This window comes from Drosophila kikkawai, chromosome X, assembly GCF_030179895.1.
Source record: "Drosophila kikkawai strain 14028-0561.14 chromosome X, DkikHiC1v2, whole genome shotgun sequence".
In the NCBI taxonomy this organism is placed as follows: domain Eukaryota; kingdom Metazoa; phylum Arthropoda; class Insecta; order Diptera; family Drosophilidae; genus Drosophila; species Drosophila kikkawai.
Genome location: NC_091733.1, coordinates 29,206,899 through 29,222,383, shown reverse-complemented (window position 1 = coordinate 29,222,383; position 15,485 = coordinate 29,206,899). Strand labels below are relative to the sequence as shown.

The window sequence follows — 15,485 nt, the reverse complement described above, 5'->3', positions numbered from 1 at the left end:
GGGAGGAATTAAAAACAATCAAGTGTCCCTTAACATAAATATATAAATATAAAATATAAAATATAATATATAATATAATATAATAAATATATAAAATAAATATATACCAAAACACTAAAAGTAGCAAAAATCCAAAGTTTTAAAATTACAATATTTAAATCAATAAAACCCAAAAAAAAACAAGGCAAAAGCTACTCAGAAATAAATAGTTAAACAAACCCACTATTAACACCAACACATTTCCTTCCCCTCCATCAATAAATCTTTTTTTTCCGGGACGAAAAGCAGAGCATGAACAGTGCCAAGCGGATATGTCAGGCCTTCAGCTTTGTGTCCTGGAGGCCATCATCTTGGCATGCCCTGCGACATGGTCCTGTATTATTTTTAACTTTGACATGTGTTGGCTTTCGGCGAGGACATCAACTCATCATTTCGCATACGCTCAACATCATTCTCAGCCAACTGGCAAGAAAACAACAACAAAAATAAATAAATAAATGGCAACTTTGTCCGAAGGCTGGCGAAAAAAACTTTTCAAAAACTTGACAAAATGTGTGACATGTGTGTATTAGTTGGCGGAGCATTAACATTAAATGAGTGACAGGAATCAACACGGATGGCGGAAGGACTTTGTATCGATTTGGGGGAAAAGTGTAAGTGGGAAAAAGGTCCCGAAGCTAGAAACTTGAATAAAAGGACATGAATGGAAGGACATAAAAGGGAAAAATACTTGACATGACAGGGTATTCATTTAAGACTTTATTTAGCTTGGAAAAAGTATTTTTTTAATACATTTTTAAGGCGGAAAATTCTTAAAATTAAAAGTAGTAATTTTTAAAATCTTTTTTTAGGTTAAAAGAATTTTAAAGAATTTTTGTAGTGGCTTTAAAAGGATTTATTTATCAAATTAATAAACTTTTTTAAAAAAATTTTTAAGGAAAAAAAGAAAAATTTTTTTTATAAATTAAAATAAGCTTATAAAGTGAGGTTTTTAATTTATTTTAATAGAAAGGTGTTAAAAATAAATGTAAAAATACAAAATAAATACTTTTTCACTCAAATTTTAATAGAAATAAATTTTTATACAATTTTTCCAAGAATATTTTTAAAGAAAAAGAAAGAAATAACCTTAAAAGCTCAGTTTTTAATTTATTTTAATAGCAAGCTAAAAAAAATAGCAAATAATTAAATTCCCACTCAACTTTAGATAAAATTTAATTTTTTATAAATTTTTGTTGTCCAAAAAAAAATGAAAATAAAAATATTTATATGTCAAGTTGACTTGGAATACATTTTTTGTACATATTTTTGCCAGTTTAAATTCCTCAAAATCGTCAAGGACTTGGTTAGAAAGGAGTATGTGCTCCTTGGCCCTTTCAACAAGGTGTTCCCCAAAAAGCAGGAAGCCCTTAAGCTGGCAGGGAGAGCGATTGCAACACCTTCAAGATGCTTTATGCTCGGTCCTAGGCTATCTTCCTGCTGCAGTTTCCCCTGGCTCTAAGCCACTGAGAACCTGCTTGCAGCAGCATCCTTTCTTGCCAACAAGCAAATGAAATAACGGTAGAGTTCATATTTTGCATAAGGGGGAAACAGGAACAGCAAGGATAAACAGAGAGAAAAATTACAAACAAATTTAAAGCATTTAAAATTTAAATCAAATTTTAAATTTAAATATTAGAAAATTTCTACACACAAATATACCTTTTAATTTAAAATAAATATTTTCCTTGCTTTTAATATGTATATATTTTTTCTCGCTGTGTAACTCTGCTTCGTTTTGGCTCTTGTCGCAGGCTCCTTCATCTTCCTGACCATTGAAAACGAGGACTCGGCTTTGCTGCATCAGCAGCACACACTGGCCAGCACCAAGCGTAATATGGCCAATACAGGGAACAGCATCTATCAGCAACAGCAACAGCAGCAGCAGCAGCAGCACAACCTGCACCAGCAGCAGCAGCAACAGAGGACGCCGCACCAGTCAACGGGACATCATGGGGACAACGATACGATAACCGCCGCTGTGGCCGCCCAGGGAATGATCTCGGGCACCGGAACAGCAAGTGGTGTTGGTGTTGGAGGTGGTGTTGGTGGACCCTTTGGCGGTGACTTTGTCTATGGCGTAGAAGATGCCGATCTGGACTCTGGCGGAATGCCACAGTTTGCCCTCTCGCCGGACACTTATGATGTGCGTCAGCGGACCATTGAGAATATCTGGGACATAACTGTATCGCTCAATATTCTGTACAAGGAGAATTGGACAAAGTAAGAAAAAAAAATATTTTAAATTTAATTTAAAATGTTGGTAAATTAAAATATATTTAAATGTTTAATTAGTTAAATTCTGAATCAATTTAATTTAAATCTTATTACACAAAATTCTTTAGTAAATATAAAGAGCTTTATCTAGAAACCATCTCATCACATTTTCAGTTTGAAAATTAAATTAAAATTATGTTTAATGCTCTATTTTTAGAATTGTTTATCCCTCCAATTAAAAATTTTATTATTTTAGTATTTTTTACCTCAAGAAATGCTCTAATACTTAGTCTATAAGTCAAATAGCCCAAGCACACAGGGCGTATGCTTAATAAACGGGGCGTATACTTGATTTCATGCCTACTTCATGTTATAACTTTCTTTGTCTATCTTTCTTTCTCTAACTCTACCCCTCCCCCTATTCTTCTCCCTCTTCTATCCTACAGATTAGCCGCACTTGAAATAGCCAAGTTTCAAGACCAATTAATCAAGAGACTGAACGAGGATGTTATGCTGCAATTATCGCACGACGATGTGGCCAATGCCAACAGCAATGCCCCCTCATCCTCCGCCTCTGGTAGCAGCAGCAACAACAACAATCCGGCCACTGAAGCCGTGCTCCTTCACACACACTATCATCATCATCGCGCCGGTGGCGTTGGAGGCGTAACCGTGGGCGGTGGTCCGCCGCACGAATGGAATTTTGCCAAAGCGTTTTTGTATTCGCTGACCGTTTTGACCACAATTGGTAAGTGCCCAGTGGCCTTCTTTTACTTCTTCTCCTTCTGCCATCTCTATAGCATCATAGCTATCCTGGGGTAGTGGGTAAAAGGGACACCAACACACACACACACACACACCCATATACAAAAAAAAAACATAGAAACAATGGCCCTGCTATGGCTGGCTTGGCTGTGGGCCATAAATTTGATGTTCCAGCAACGGAAATTTGTTTTACTTGAATGGCGAATGAGTGCGCTCTTGTTTGCAGTATACCAAAGGCAATAGCAGCCTAAAAGGGAGGGTACACTCAACAAAATGGGGGGAGGTTTTAAGGTTTTAATTTATAAAACTGCACTTTTTTGAGAAGAAAAAAATCTCTAAAATCGAATAAATGAAATATACATTTATTCGATTTTTTAGAGATTTTTCCTTTCTTAAAACTTAATGTTTTATAACTTTATTTGCCTTGAAAAGCTTTCACAACATTTTTTATGAATATTTTTAAATGTAAATTTAAATATAAATCAATTTAAAATTAACCAGTTAATGAGAGCTTTATTTTTAGATGGAAAATATCTATAAAAAGTCTTTAAAATTAAACAATTTAACATTTAAAGTTATTAATTTGAAACTTTTCTTAGATCTTTTATTTATTTAAATATTTAAAGTCAAGTTTCAAAGACTTACTCCCTGGTTTTTCTCAGTGCATGTAAAGGTGAGAACGGGTAAAGGCCATGAGCATGACCCGTACACCTTTTGACACCATCGCATGAGTGCATTTTGGGCCTGGACCCACTGCTGTTGTTGATGGCAACTGATGAGGAGAGGGGCAGGGGGGCGGAGGCTGAGGTGGCTAAAAAGCACGAAAAACTGAGTAAAACTGCCAGCTAAACGGGGTCTAAAATTGTGTGCAAAAACCGGGTGCTAAATGTGGGGCTCTTGTTGGTGATGCCGAGGATGATAACGACGATGATGATGATGGGGATGATGAGGTTACCATGGCCATATGCAGGATGCAGGTTTGCATAACGCACAGGGTGTAATTCGAGCTGCTTTACGGGTAGCTAAAGTGTTATCGATGGCATAAAACGATTATTTATCGATTGGCTAACAAGTGTCTTTAAATAAACTACTAAACTATGAAAGACAATCTAGAAAAATCCAAAGTTTTAACAAAAGAGAAAGTCTAATATGGGAAGCTCCTCCTTTAGCTGGTATAAAACGATTATTTATCGATTGACTAACAAGGATCCACTAAAATCTAAACAAAGTTTTAAATATGAAAAGAGTTACAAGGCTAACAAATAATTTTTAGGCTCACTGTAATTTATTTTCTTTTTTTAGTAAACTTTTGGAGTTATTCCTGGCACATAACGATTATTTATCGATTTATATCGAACCCAAAACCCTAAAGTTTTGAAAAACTAATAAATTATAGCTTAGGCCTTTTAAAAACCCAATTTAAAATCGTTATATTTTCAATATCGCCTAGATTTCGATGACCCCAAATCCCTGTCATCGATTTTCGAGCCTTGGCCCTTTCAATTACCCAAAAAAAAAAATACAAATTAATTCGATAAGTCTGCGATTGCTGACTCTGTCGAGGATTTCTCAATTGGCATTTGTCAGCAGGGATGCCGACCCCTTGAGGAGCAGGCTATGGAGCTTCTCCCCAGGAAATGTCCTGCCCAATTTTAAATATTGGTTTGTGGAGGGAAAACTTTTAAGCCCAAACATTCAACACACATCCATCCAGGCTTTTCCCCCCAGCCACCATACCTTTTCTCGATTTTCTGAGCTTTGTTGCCAGTTGTCAGTTCCCAGGAAAATTTCAACGACGAATGCCGCTGCCGTGTGCGTTTTTCCTCCCCTCTCACACGGCCGCCTGTATATTTGGACGGTAATTTCGTAGGCTCACCCTAAAAAAAAAAAAAATAAAAATAAAAAAAAAGAGACAAAAAAGCAAGCCGAAAGTCAAATATTGATAGAGCAAAACAACAAACGAAGCTATTTGCTTAGCCCGAATGGCCAAGGCACAAATACACGCAAATCAGCACTCACACGCACACAAGTGCAGGGGTACACTTTAAGAAATAAGTGTGTAGTATTTTTTATTTAAAGAAAATTGTTTTAAAATATTTTAAGATTTTTAAAAAGTGTTTGTATTATTTATTTTAATTAAAAACTTAGTTTCTAGGAATTCAATTTAAAATTAAACTTGTTTTCTATCAATCAACTTTATTTTTTTTGTTTATATTTTTGTTTATATTTTAAAAAATTGTTCATATTGATATTTTTAAAGGGGTTAAAAGAGCTTTGTAATAAATTAAAATATTTTTTAAGACTTTTAATTCAAAATTTAGAGAGTTTCATCAAGAAAAAATATTTTAAAATTCTTAAAATATTATTTAAGAATTTTCTTGTTTATTTTTTTTTATATATTTTCAAAGTTTTTCACAATAAAAATATATTCTGCAATATATTTGCTTACACAAATCAGCGAAAAATGTCTTAATAGTTTATAAGGATTAAAATAATTTATTGGGATTTTAATAGTTTATAAGGATTTTAATAATTTTATAAGCTTTTTGATCATTTTTAAGGCTTTTAATAATTTTAAGAATTTAAATAATCTATAAGGACTTTAATCATTTATAAGGATTTAAATAGTTTTTAAGGCTTTTAATAATTTTTAAGGCTTTTAATAATTTATAAGGCTTTTAATATTTTATAGGGTTTTTAATAATTTTTAAGGCTTTTAAGTTCCTCAATAAACACACAATTTCTTGTTTTGTTTGTAAATTAATCATTAAAAATTATTTAAAATTATTTTAGAAGTTATTAAACCTTTTTTTCATCTCTTAATTTATATATTTCCAAGTTTTTCACTATTAAATATATTGTTAGAAAAACTATTTTGCAGCCATTAAAATTAACTCAAGACCATTTCTTAAGCACATAACACAGAAAATGCTTAAAAATATATTTAAAAAAATATAACAGAAATTATTTCTCAATAATTAAGCCCCATTTAAGGCCTAAATTCAATACAAAAATATTTATTATAATATTTCAAGTGGTTTTTTTTCTCCTGTGTTTACTTCTAGGAATTTATATGAACCCAAACCTATCTGTATCTGTATACATATTTGTGTCTCTGTGTGTGTGTGGCTTACATCGACACGACTTTCCACTTGTGAAAATGCTATAAAATAAAATTTGCAAAAATTTTCTGCTGATCTTGGCAGTTCATGCCCAAAAAAAAGGCCAGAAAGCAAATATATAGGACCAGGAAAGGGACACCCACCCATCATTACCATTTCCATGTCCTTCTGGTCTTTGTTGTTGCTTTGCAAATGCATAAAAATGGGAGCCAAATGGGGGCGGGGCAGTTTGCAATTGCGTTAGTCAGCAGACTGCTAGGACATTTGTATTAACATGACATCCTGCCGCCACCCACGCCTCGTCCTCGTCCTCATCCTCGTCCTTGTCCTTGCTTATTATTATTATTATTATTATTATTATTGTTTTTGTGGGTTGTGTTGTATTTTTGGCCAGGAAGGCGAGAGAGCAGGTCTTCATTGTTCTTGGCCGGGCATCCCAAACAATATGATTATGATTATTGGTCCGTGCTTCTGGCCAGAGAAGGACCTAAGCCACTTGAATATACTCGGATGCAGTGGTTCCAAGCTACCAGCTCCCTGCTCCATGTCCAGGTTACCCTCTAAAGTAGTTGGTGCTCTTGCAGGGTGTTTTGTTTAATTAAAATTAAAGTAAATAGTTGAGTTTTTATAGAAATTTTTAAGAAAGAAAATAGGTAAATATTACGAAATGTAAATAGGTGAATTTTATAAGGTTTTTTAATATTAAAAAAAAATTTAGTTGCTTATTTTACCAAATAAATAATATATTTTTTTATAGTGAACGTTTTTTTAATAGAAATTTTAAGAAAGAAATTAGTTAAATATTACAAAAAATTTTTAAGAAAAAATGTACTTATTTCTACTTTTTTTTTCATTTTTCACCTATTTAGAATTTTTTAATATTATTTTTTAATATTACGAAAAACTAAATCTGTAATTCAATATTATAAAAATTCTACTTAATTTTCCACAAATATATAATAAATTTTTATAGTGAAATTTTAAGGAAGAAATTTGGTAAATATTACAAAAATATTAAAGTACCTTAAAAAATTCACCTATTTAGAGTTTTTTGAGGTTCTTTAATATCTAAAAAAAATTCAATCTGTATTATAAAATATCAACTTATTTTTTCACATAAAAAAATCGTTTTTGACGCCCAAAAAACCCTTAAAAAATACCTCCTTAGATATTTTCAGGCACTTTTTTAAGAGAACTTAAAAATCTGTTTTTAGTAAATGTAATTTCTATCACCAAAACAATTTTTAAAAAATATTTTGCTCTACACAATTTGTTTTAAAATTAAGGGTGATATTTTATAAATAAAAAATCTAAGTAACTTTACGCTTAAAACTTAATATACAACAAATTAAAATATCTCAAAAAATATAAACAAAAATTTCAAAATTTTAAATATCTTTTCTTAAGTAAATATATCAACAAATATCTAAAAAAAAAATATTTTAAATAAATATAAATTTCCTCAATTAATTTTTAAATTTCTTTTCTTAAAAAAAATGTCAGAAAATATTTTAAAATATATTTTAAATAAATATAAATGCCAGAAAATATTTAAAAATATATTTTAAATAAATATTAATTTTCTCAATAAAATTTTATATATATTTTCTTAAGTAAATATATCAGAAAATATATCAAAAAATATATATTAAATAAATATAAATTTTAAACATATTTCCTTAAATAAATATGTCACAAAATATTTAAAAATATATTTTATATAAATATAAATTTCGTGAATAACATGTAAAATTTTATTTCTGAAATAAATATGTCAGAAAATATCTGAAAATATCTTTAAAAAATATTTAAAAATACTTTTAAGCATCAAAAGTAATATATTATTGTTAGCCCCAGGGTATCGCCAAGTTGAGATATATACCCCCCTTTGGCTGTGGCGTGAGTTGTCTTGGGCATAAATGCGAATTTATAGGCGGCCAGGCTCCTTCCTTCCACGAGTTCCTTGGGCCTGTCGCTGGGCACAATAAATAGGAGAGCCCGGATCGGGATCGGGCCAATCCCCTGGACAGCAATAAGACAAGTAATTTAGTTGCAAAATAATTTTAAATTTCATTTTCCATTTTCACACACACAACCGAAGAGGGAGAAAACTGAGTTCCATTTGCAGCAGAGTCCCTGGTCCCTGGTCCTTGTAGTCCTGTAGTCACTATCATCAATTGCGCATCTTTGGGGGCCCAGCGATTCGGTTTTATGCCCCGCCATTTTGTGTTATGTGTGGACCATCGATATATATATGTATATATATTGTATGTATATATAAATGGACCTCAATGAGCCAGGGATAAACGGAGTCGAAGGCAGATTAGGCCTAGTTGTTTATGGCGCGAGCGTGTGGTTCAAGTTGCGAGAGGGTAATTGTATTTACTTGCCCGCACGCATATTCGATAAATAATTCACTTGCCTATCGGCTTAGCCCCATCCCCAAATAATGCCACGATTTATTTGCATTTCGATAGAGAGCGATATATATCTATATCGTTGAGAAAGGCAGACCTCTAGGGCAGTCGGTAATTGAAGTTGTAATGGCAAGCAGAATAATCGACTTTTGTGATCGGAATTGTAATGGTTAAATGTGTTTGAGTTGATTTTCTTAATGCTCTTGGGTTATCGGAATACCTAGAGATGGTAGTTATAAATAAAAGAAATTTAAAAAGCATTTGTTTAGTTTTTAAAATCCTTTTTTGGGGGGTAAATTTATAGAAATAGTAAAGTTGTCAATTAATATATTAACTTTTAAATTATAAAATATTATAATTTAAATAAAGCTACTTCTAAAATATTTAAAATAATATTTCTGGATGGAAAGTCTTAACAAAAAATCAAATTTATCTTTCATTTTCTTTAATTTCTTGAAATAAATATTTCTTTTGGAGGCTAAAATTAATTTATTAAATTATTTACCTTGAAAAAATATCCTGCTCTTTTCTTAATATTAAAAATAACATCAAACCCTTATATATTTCAATTACCAAAAGCCTTTTTTTCAGCTCTTGAAACCTCCAAAGTTCCAACCATTTAGCGCCCATGTGTGTGTGTGCCTGTGCCCTTCTGCTTTGGGGTCTTCTCAATATTGAAATCTTTCAATATCTTTCAATAAAATATGTAGATGCCTGCCTTCAATCCCCATCCCCCTGCTCCCTTTCCCGCGTTTCCCGGCCTCGTTATCCTTGCGAGTTCCTTCTGAGTAGCCCCGATATCCCGGCAAATTGACAGCGCGCCAGCTGAGTTTTACAGCCCCCTCGAGTCGGGTCAATGGCAATATTATTAGCCATGGGTTGTGGGATTTGCAAGGGCCCCCCCCTCCTTGCCACGCCCCCTTTTGGAGAGGGGGGAGTGGGGGGAGCACAGTGGTGCAAATAAATCAGGAAAATGCTGGCGAAAATCTTGGCCAGGATTGATTTATGCCTGACAATGGAACCACTGTTCCGGGGGGCATAGAATCGACATATAGGATATATATATATTTTTTTTTTTGGGAAGAAAGGAGTAGGGGGTGTGCTGAGCTGTCGTCTGCTTTGTGACACATTGACATTTCGGCTGTCGGCCGGGGGCGGGGGATGGATTTCATTTAAATTTGCTGTCAACGCAATTACATGGTTGCCAAGGTTGTCCCCGAAATCCGCTTCCTGTTTCAGCTTCACTGTTGCAGCTTCTAAGCCAAGTGTACATTTTCAAAAGCACTGAGAATAAATGTGTTAGTAAATTCAAAAGACACGAAGTTGAAAGTTCTTAAAATAATTTAAAATAATTTAAAACAATTTATAATATTTTTATAATAATTTTAAATAATTTCAAATAATTTCAAAAAATTTAAAATAATTGTAAATAATTTCAAATAATTTCAAATAACTTAAAATAATTTAAAAAAATTTCATATAATTTCAAATAATTTTAAACAATTTCAAATAATTTCAAATAACTTAAAATAATTTTAAATAATTATAAATAATTTCAAATAATTTTTAATAAAAGTTCAAATAATTTCAAATAATTTTAAATAATTTCAAATAATTTCAAATAATTTCAAATAATTTCAAATAATTTCAAATAATTTCAAATAATTTCTAATAATTTAAAATAATTTCAAATAATTTTCAAAAATTTCAAATAATTTCAAAAAATTTTAAATAATTTCAAAAAATTTCAAATAATTTTAAAATATTTCAAATAATTTCAAGTAACTTAAAATAATTTCAAATAATTTCAAAATAATTTCAAATAATTTCAAAATAATTTCAAATAATTTCAAATAGGTTCAAATAATTTAAAATTATTTTAAAAAATTCAAAATAATTAAAAATAATTTAATTTAATTTAATTAAACACCTTTTTAAGGGGTTCAAACTCCTCGAAATTTCGGATGTTTTGAATTTTTTAAGGAATCTCAAAACCCTAGAATTTCTAGTTTATAAAATTTCTTCCTGTGCACTTTCCCTCGTACTCCTCGGTACTTTCCCCACTTTTGTGAAAATGACAGGAGCCGGAGGCACTTGAGCCCTGCCACATGTGATATCCCCATATTGATTCGATTCATTTGCTCCTGCGACTTCCTCCCAGCCACCTCAATCTCAAATGACTCACTTACAGGCAACATTTGTGTTCAATAAAAAAAGCTAAAGGGGAGGGAGGGGGGAGAAAAAAGAAACAGAAATAGGAGAACCAATAAACCACGCCCACGCACAAATAAAAAAAATATATATATATGTTTATATATTGCAAAACCGCCGTCAGAGCAAAAAGAAAACAATAAAATTAAGAAATTTTCAAATTTATGCATGACACACCTGCCAGCCATCATGTGTGTGTGCGTGTGTGTGGGTCACGCCCACCTGCTCAATTGTTCCCAATGCCCGCCCACATTTTTATTTTTATTTTCCTTTTTTTTTTTGTATATTTTTTTTACCTTCCTTAGGGAATTTCCGGCCTTAAGCTTGTTAAGCATTTTTATTGCCTCTGCCAGCTTAATTATTTTTAGTGGCCTTTACAACATGGGCGGAGTGTGTGTGTGTGTGGGGTGGGGGTAAAAGGGAAATGGGGATTATATGTGAAGTTACGGCTCATTTGGGTAATGTCAATAAGTCGGCCTCTCTCGGGGAAAACGCACAAATTGACTTTTGCCAAATTAATGTGGGAAAACCAAAAAAAAAAGAAGGAGAAAAAAAGAAAGGAAATAAAATATAAATCTTAATGGGGGGGTATATATTTTAATATAAAAATATTAAGTAGAAACATTCAGGGTAAATGCAATGTGAAAGTTATAATAAATTAATAAAAAAAAATAATTAAAATTAAATAAACAAAATAATAATAAATATAAGAAAATATATATTTATGAGAAAATACATTTATGAGAAATATCTCATATTCGTTCAAAAATATATTTTTCTATATTTAAGTAAAATATATATTTTTATACTTAAGTGAAATATATTTTATTTATATTTAAGAAAAATATAATTTAAGAAAAATTGTTTTTGCTGGTAAATTTTTCATAAAACCATAGCGAATTCCACCCCCCCAAATATGTGGTGCCGAAAAATCTCACACGTGTGCACATATAATTCCCAACTGGTTCTAGCATTGCTGGAATGAAGACGAGTACATGTGTGTGTTTATACATATTTGTGACTATTAATTATATATAATAAAATGCGTGCTATTAAATATGTGCTATTACATAGTTACTTACACTAAAAGTAACTAAATAATTTCTTAAAATTCTAAAAAATAATATCACCTGGTTTTCTTTCCATTTATTAACCCCTTCTCTTTCTTTGTTTCCTCCCCCCTCTTTTAGGCTATGGAAACATTGCACCCCGGACTACTCTCGGCCGGATTGTCACCCTTGCCTATGCCTTCTTTGGCATACCACTGACCCTCGTCTACCTGAGCAGCACGGGCAGCATTCTGGCCCGTGTGGCTCGCGAGGTCTTCTCCAAGGCGCTGTGCTGCTGCCTGTGCTCCAACTGTGGCTACTGTTGCTACGACGAGAAGCGGATGGCGGAGAAGGAGCGCCGAATGCGACGGAAGCGGCAGCAGGAGGAGCTGAGGAAGCAGCAGGCGGTGATGCAGGAGCCCTACTATGTCCGGGATGTGTACCATGCCACGCCCGAAAAGGAGGCTGGCGGCGGTGATCCACCATCGGCGGCAACGGTGGGTGGTGGTGGATTGGGTGACATTGATTCGCTGAGTGCCAGCGAGTCCAGGGGATCGATGCATGGCTTGAGTATCCTGGCGCCCATCCTGCTCTGCTTCTCCATGATGATCATCTATATAGTGTTTGGAGCCGCGGTTCTATATCGCCTGGAGAACTGGCCCATTCTGGATGGCATCTACTTTTGTTTTATGAGCCTGTCGACCATTGGGTTTGGTGATATGCTGCCGGGACTGCGTAGGGAATCGAATGCCACCACCTGGTTCTGTTCCGTTTACATAATGTCTGGGATGACGCTGACGGCCATGTGCTTCAATGTTATACACGAGGAGATTGTCCACCGGATACGCATTGTTGTAGAGTTCAAGAAGACGAGTGCCGCCAATTCGGTAGCCGCTGGCAGTGGTGGAGTAGGAGGTGGTCCTGGTGGTCCTGGCAGTTCCATGATGGATGTGGCGCACGAGGAGGGTGGCCAGTATTATGTGCCGGCATCCTGACACTACGAGAAGCGAGGGCATCTTTACCAGCGCAACCCCACCGAAGAGACCCTGGTGACAGGTAAGTGAAAGCTTTTCAAGTGTTTTTTTAATCTTTAATTGATTTATTTTTGTAATCCCACAGACACCCCCACATCGCTGGTAATGAAAGACTATGTCAACCACGAGCTGGTGCCCATTTTGACCATGGATCCGAATGGTGCCCGCCTGACCCCAGCCCCCGCCTATACGCCCGCCGTCGCCTCCTCTTCCTCCTCCTCGTCGGCTATACTTGCTCCTGGCGATATGGTGGTGACCACTCCCAGCAACAGTTGCATTGCCCATGGCAGCGACTCTGGCCTGGGTTACTCCTCGCTAAGCAGTCCCCTTCTCGATGTCCTGACCACGCCCACGGGTGGCACTAATGCCGCCGCCTCCGGTGTTTATACACTCGCCGAGGAAACGGAACTGGAGCTGCAGGAGACGCATGCGGAGAAGGATCGCATCTAAGGCGGGGCACAGGCACACAAGGATCACAGAATCACAGAATCTCCACAGCGGGAGCAGTATTAGTTAGCGATTAGCCTTAGACATAGTCCTAAAACCCTAGATCGAATCGGAAATTAGTGTGTAAAGTAATGTATTTTTTTTTAGTGTGTCTAAATGGGTGTGTTGTTGTTTTTTTTTTTTTGGGGATAAGTAAGTGTGTTTGTGAGGAGGGAGTGTGTTTAAAGGAGTGTGTTTAAAGGAGTGTGTCTAATAAGTGTGTTTGTAATTGAAAAGAAAAACTTAAGGCGTCCCGTTGGACCAGCCAAAGAGATTGTAGCCCAAGTCGAACTATCACTGTACATAATATATATTGTAGCTTATATATATATACATACATATATATATATATATATATATATATGTTGTAGCCGAGGCGAAGATACATTTCCATAGCTCCTAAGCAAATCAGAAGTGTAAGCAACTAGTCAATGTAGTTGAAGGTACAGAAAGCAGCAGAGAACAAAAACATTAACAATTAAAAAAAATAAAACCTAAAAAAAAAAATACAAAAAACAGCAGGGAAAGCAGGCAAGAAAAGGGCAAAGAGAGAGGAAGTTCAGTTTAAAAACAAAATAATAAATAAAAAAAGTAATAAAATTTACGAACAATTTCATAATAATTTTTATTATTTTCTTTTAAATAATAAAAAATAATAATAATAATAATAAAATTAATGAAAAATAATAAAACAAAAAAAGAATAAAAAATAATACAACAATTTGATCATTTTATTTATTTATAAAAAAAGTGTAATAATTATATATAATTATAATTTAATTGCCTAATTTAATAACATTTCATTTTGAATTAAATTTCTTAATAATTTTTATTTTTTTTTTAAATAATAAGAAAAATATTTCCTTTTTTTTTAATAAAAAAAATAATAAAAAAAACGTAACCAAAAATTTATTTATTTTATTTTTGTATAATATTTTTATATTATTTTTTTATTCTTTTTGTATTATTTTTCATTATTTTTTTTATTATTTAAATTATTATTTTTTATATATTATTATTATTATTTTATATTTATTATTAAAAAAAAAAGGAAAATAAATAAAAATACATTTTTTTAAAATTTAATTAAGATTAACATATTATTTTTTAATTAAAAAAGGGAAAATAGCTAATAATGAAGGAGTTCCTTGTGTACTTTACACTTAATGACCTTCTTTTAATTATTATTGATATTAAATAAAATAATAATTTATTATTTATAATATTTATAATAAATTATTCTTTTGTTTAATTAAGCAAATTAAATAATTATTTAAAGAAAATAATAAATAAATTGTGCCATAAATTAAAAACTTTTTTATATGTTTTTATTTTCTTTCTATTTTATATTTTAAACCATTATCTTGTACTAAAAACAATCCACATTTGTGTTTAACCTCAGCTTCCGCCTCTCATTGCCCTTTTCAAAGACAGGTGTTCTCCCCTCTTCGATATATTCGAAATTCCACTTTCTACGTGTACGAATAAAAACAAAAGATAAACAAATATATGAAACAAAGCAAAACAAAACAAAAATAGTGAAATTCTTTTTTAAATGTATGTAAGCAGAGTCCGAGAAACGCAACTACATAATCCACAATACCCATTTACCATAATCAAGACACATTTTATACGTAAATCAAGCTTAGTAAAATTACAAAATATGTACTAAAATACGACATAAATATGCAACACACATGAATATATATAAAATATATATATATATATATTAAATCTAGGTAATTGTTTTTTTTTTTTTTTTTTGTAATTATAATAAGCGTAAAATCGAAGAAGTGAGGAATAAAACTATGCATACATATTATCAATGAATTCGAATTCATAAATTTAAATAAATGTTTGAACTACAAAAGAAAACTACAACAAAACCAAAAAAAAAAAAAGAAAATTAAAATAAAAACAAAAAACTTGCATAACTTTGTAAATGTTGAAATATACCCCAATTGTATATTTATGACAAGTGCAGCAGTAAAATAAAATCAATAAAAACTTAAATGTGTAAAGATGTTAATTATGGGTGGTGTTTTTTTTTATGGAATTTTTTAAATATTTCAATTTGCGCGCCTAGTTAACAGTCAACTGTTAGTCTTACAGTGGGCTGTTGGGAGCATGTAAACTAAATTATTA

At 32.5% G+C, this 15,485-nt stretch overlaps 1 protein-coding gene across 1 annotated transcript in view; it reads left to right on the top strand.

Moving 5' to 3' along the window:
* LOC108076115 (uncharacterized) overlaps nt 1-13,077 on the top strand; it is a 105,120-nt gene extending 92,043 nt beyond the window's left edge. The window contains exons 6-9 of the mRNA XM_017168843.3: nt 1,794-2,262; nt 2,703-3,004; nt 11,962-12,876; nt 12,940-13,077. Coding sequence (XP_017024332.1) covers nt 1,794-2,262; nt 2,703-3,004; nt 11,962-12,815 — 1,625 coding nt within the window. The 3' untranslated portion in view covers nt 12,816-12,876; nt 12,940-13,077. The remainder of the gene's footprint in view (nt 1-1,793; nt 2,263-2,702; nt 3,005-11,961; nt 12,877-12,939) is intronic.
* The last annotated feature ends 2,408 nt before the right edge of the window (nt 13,078-15,485 follow it).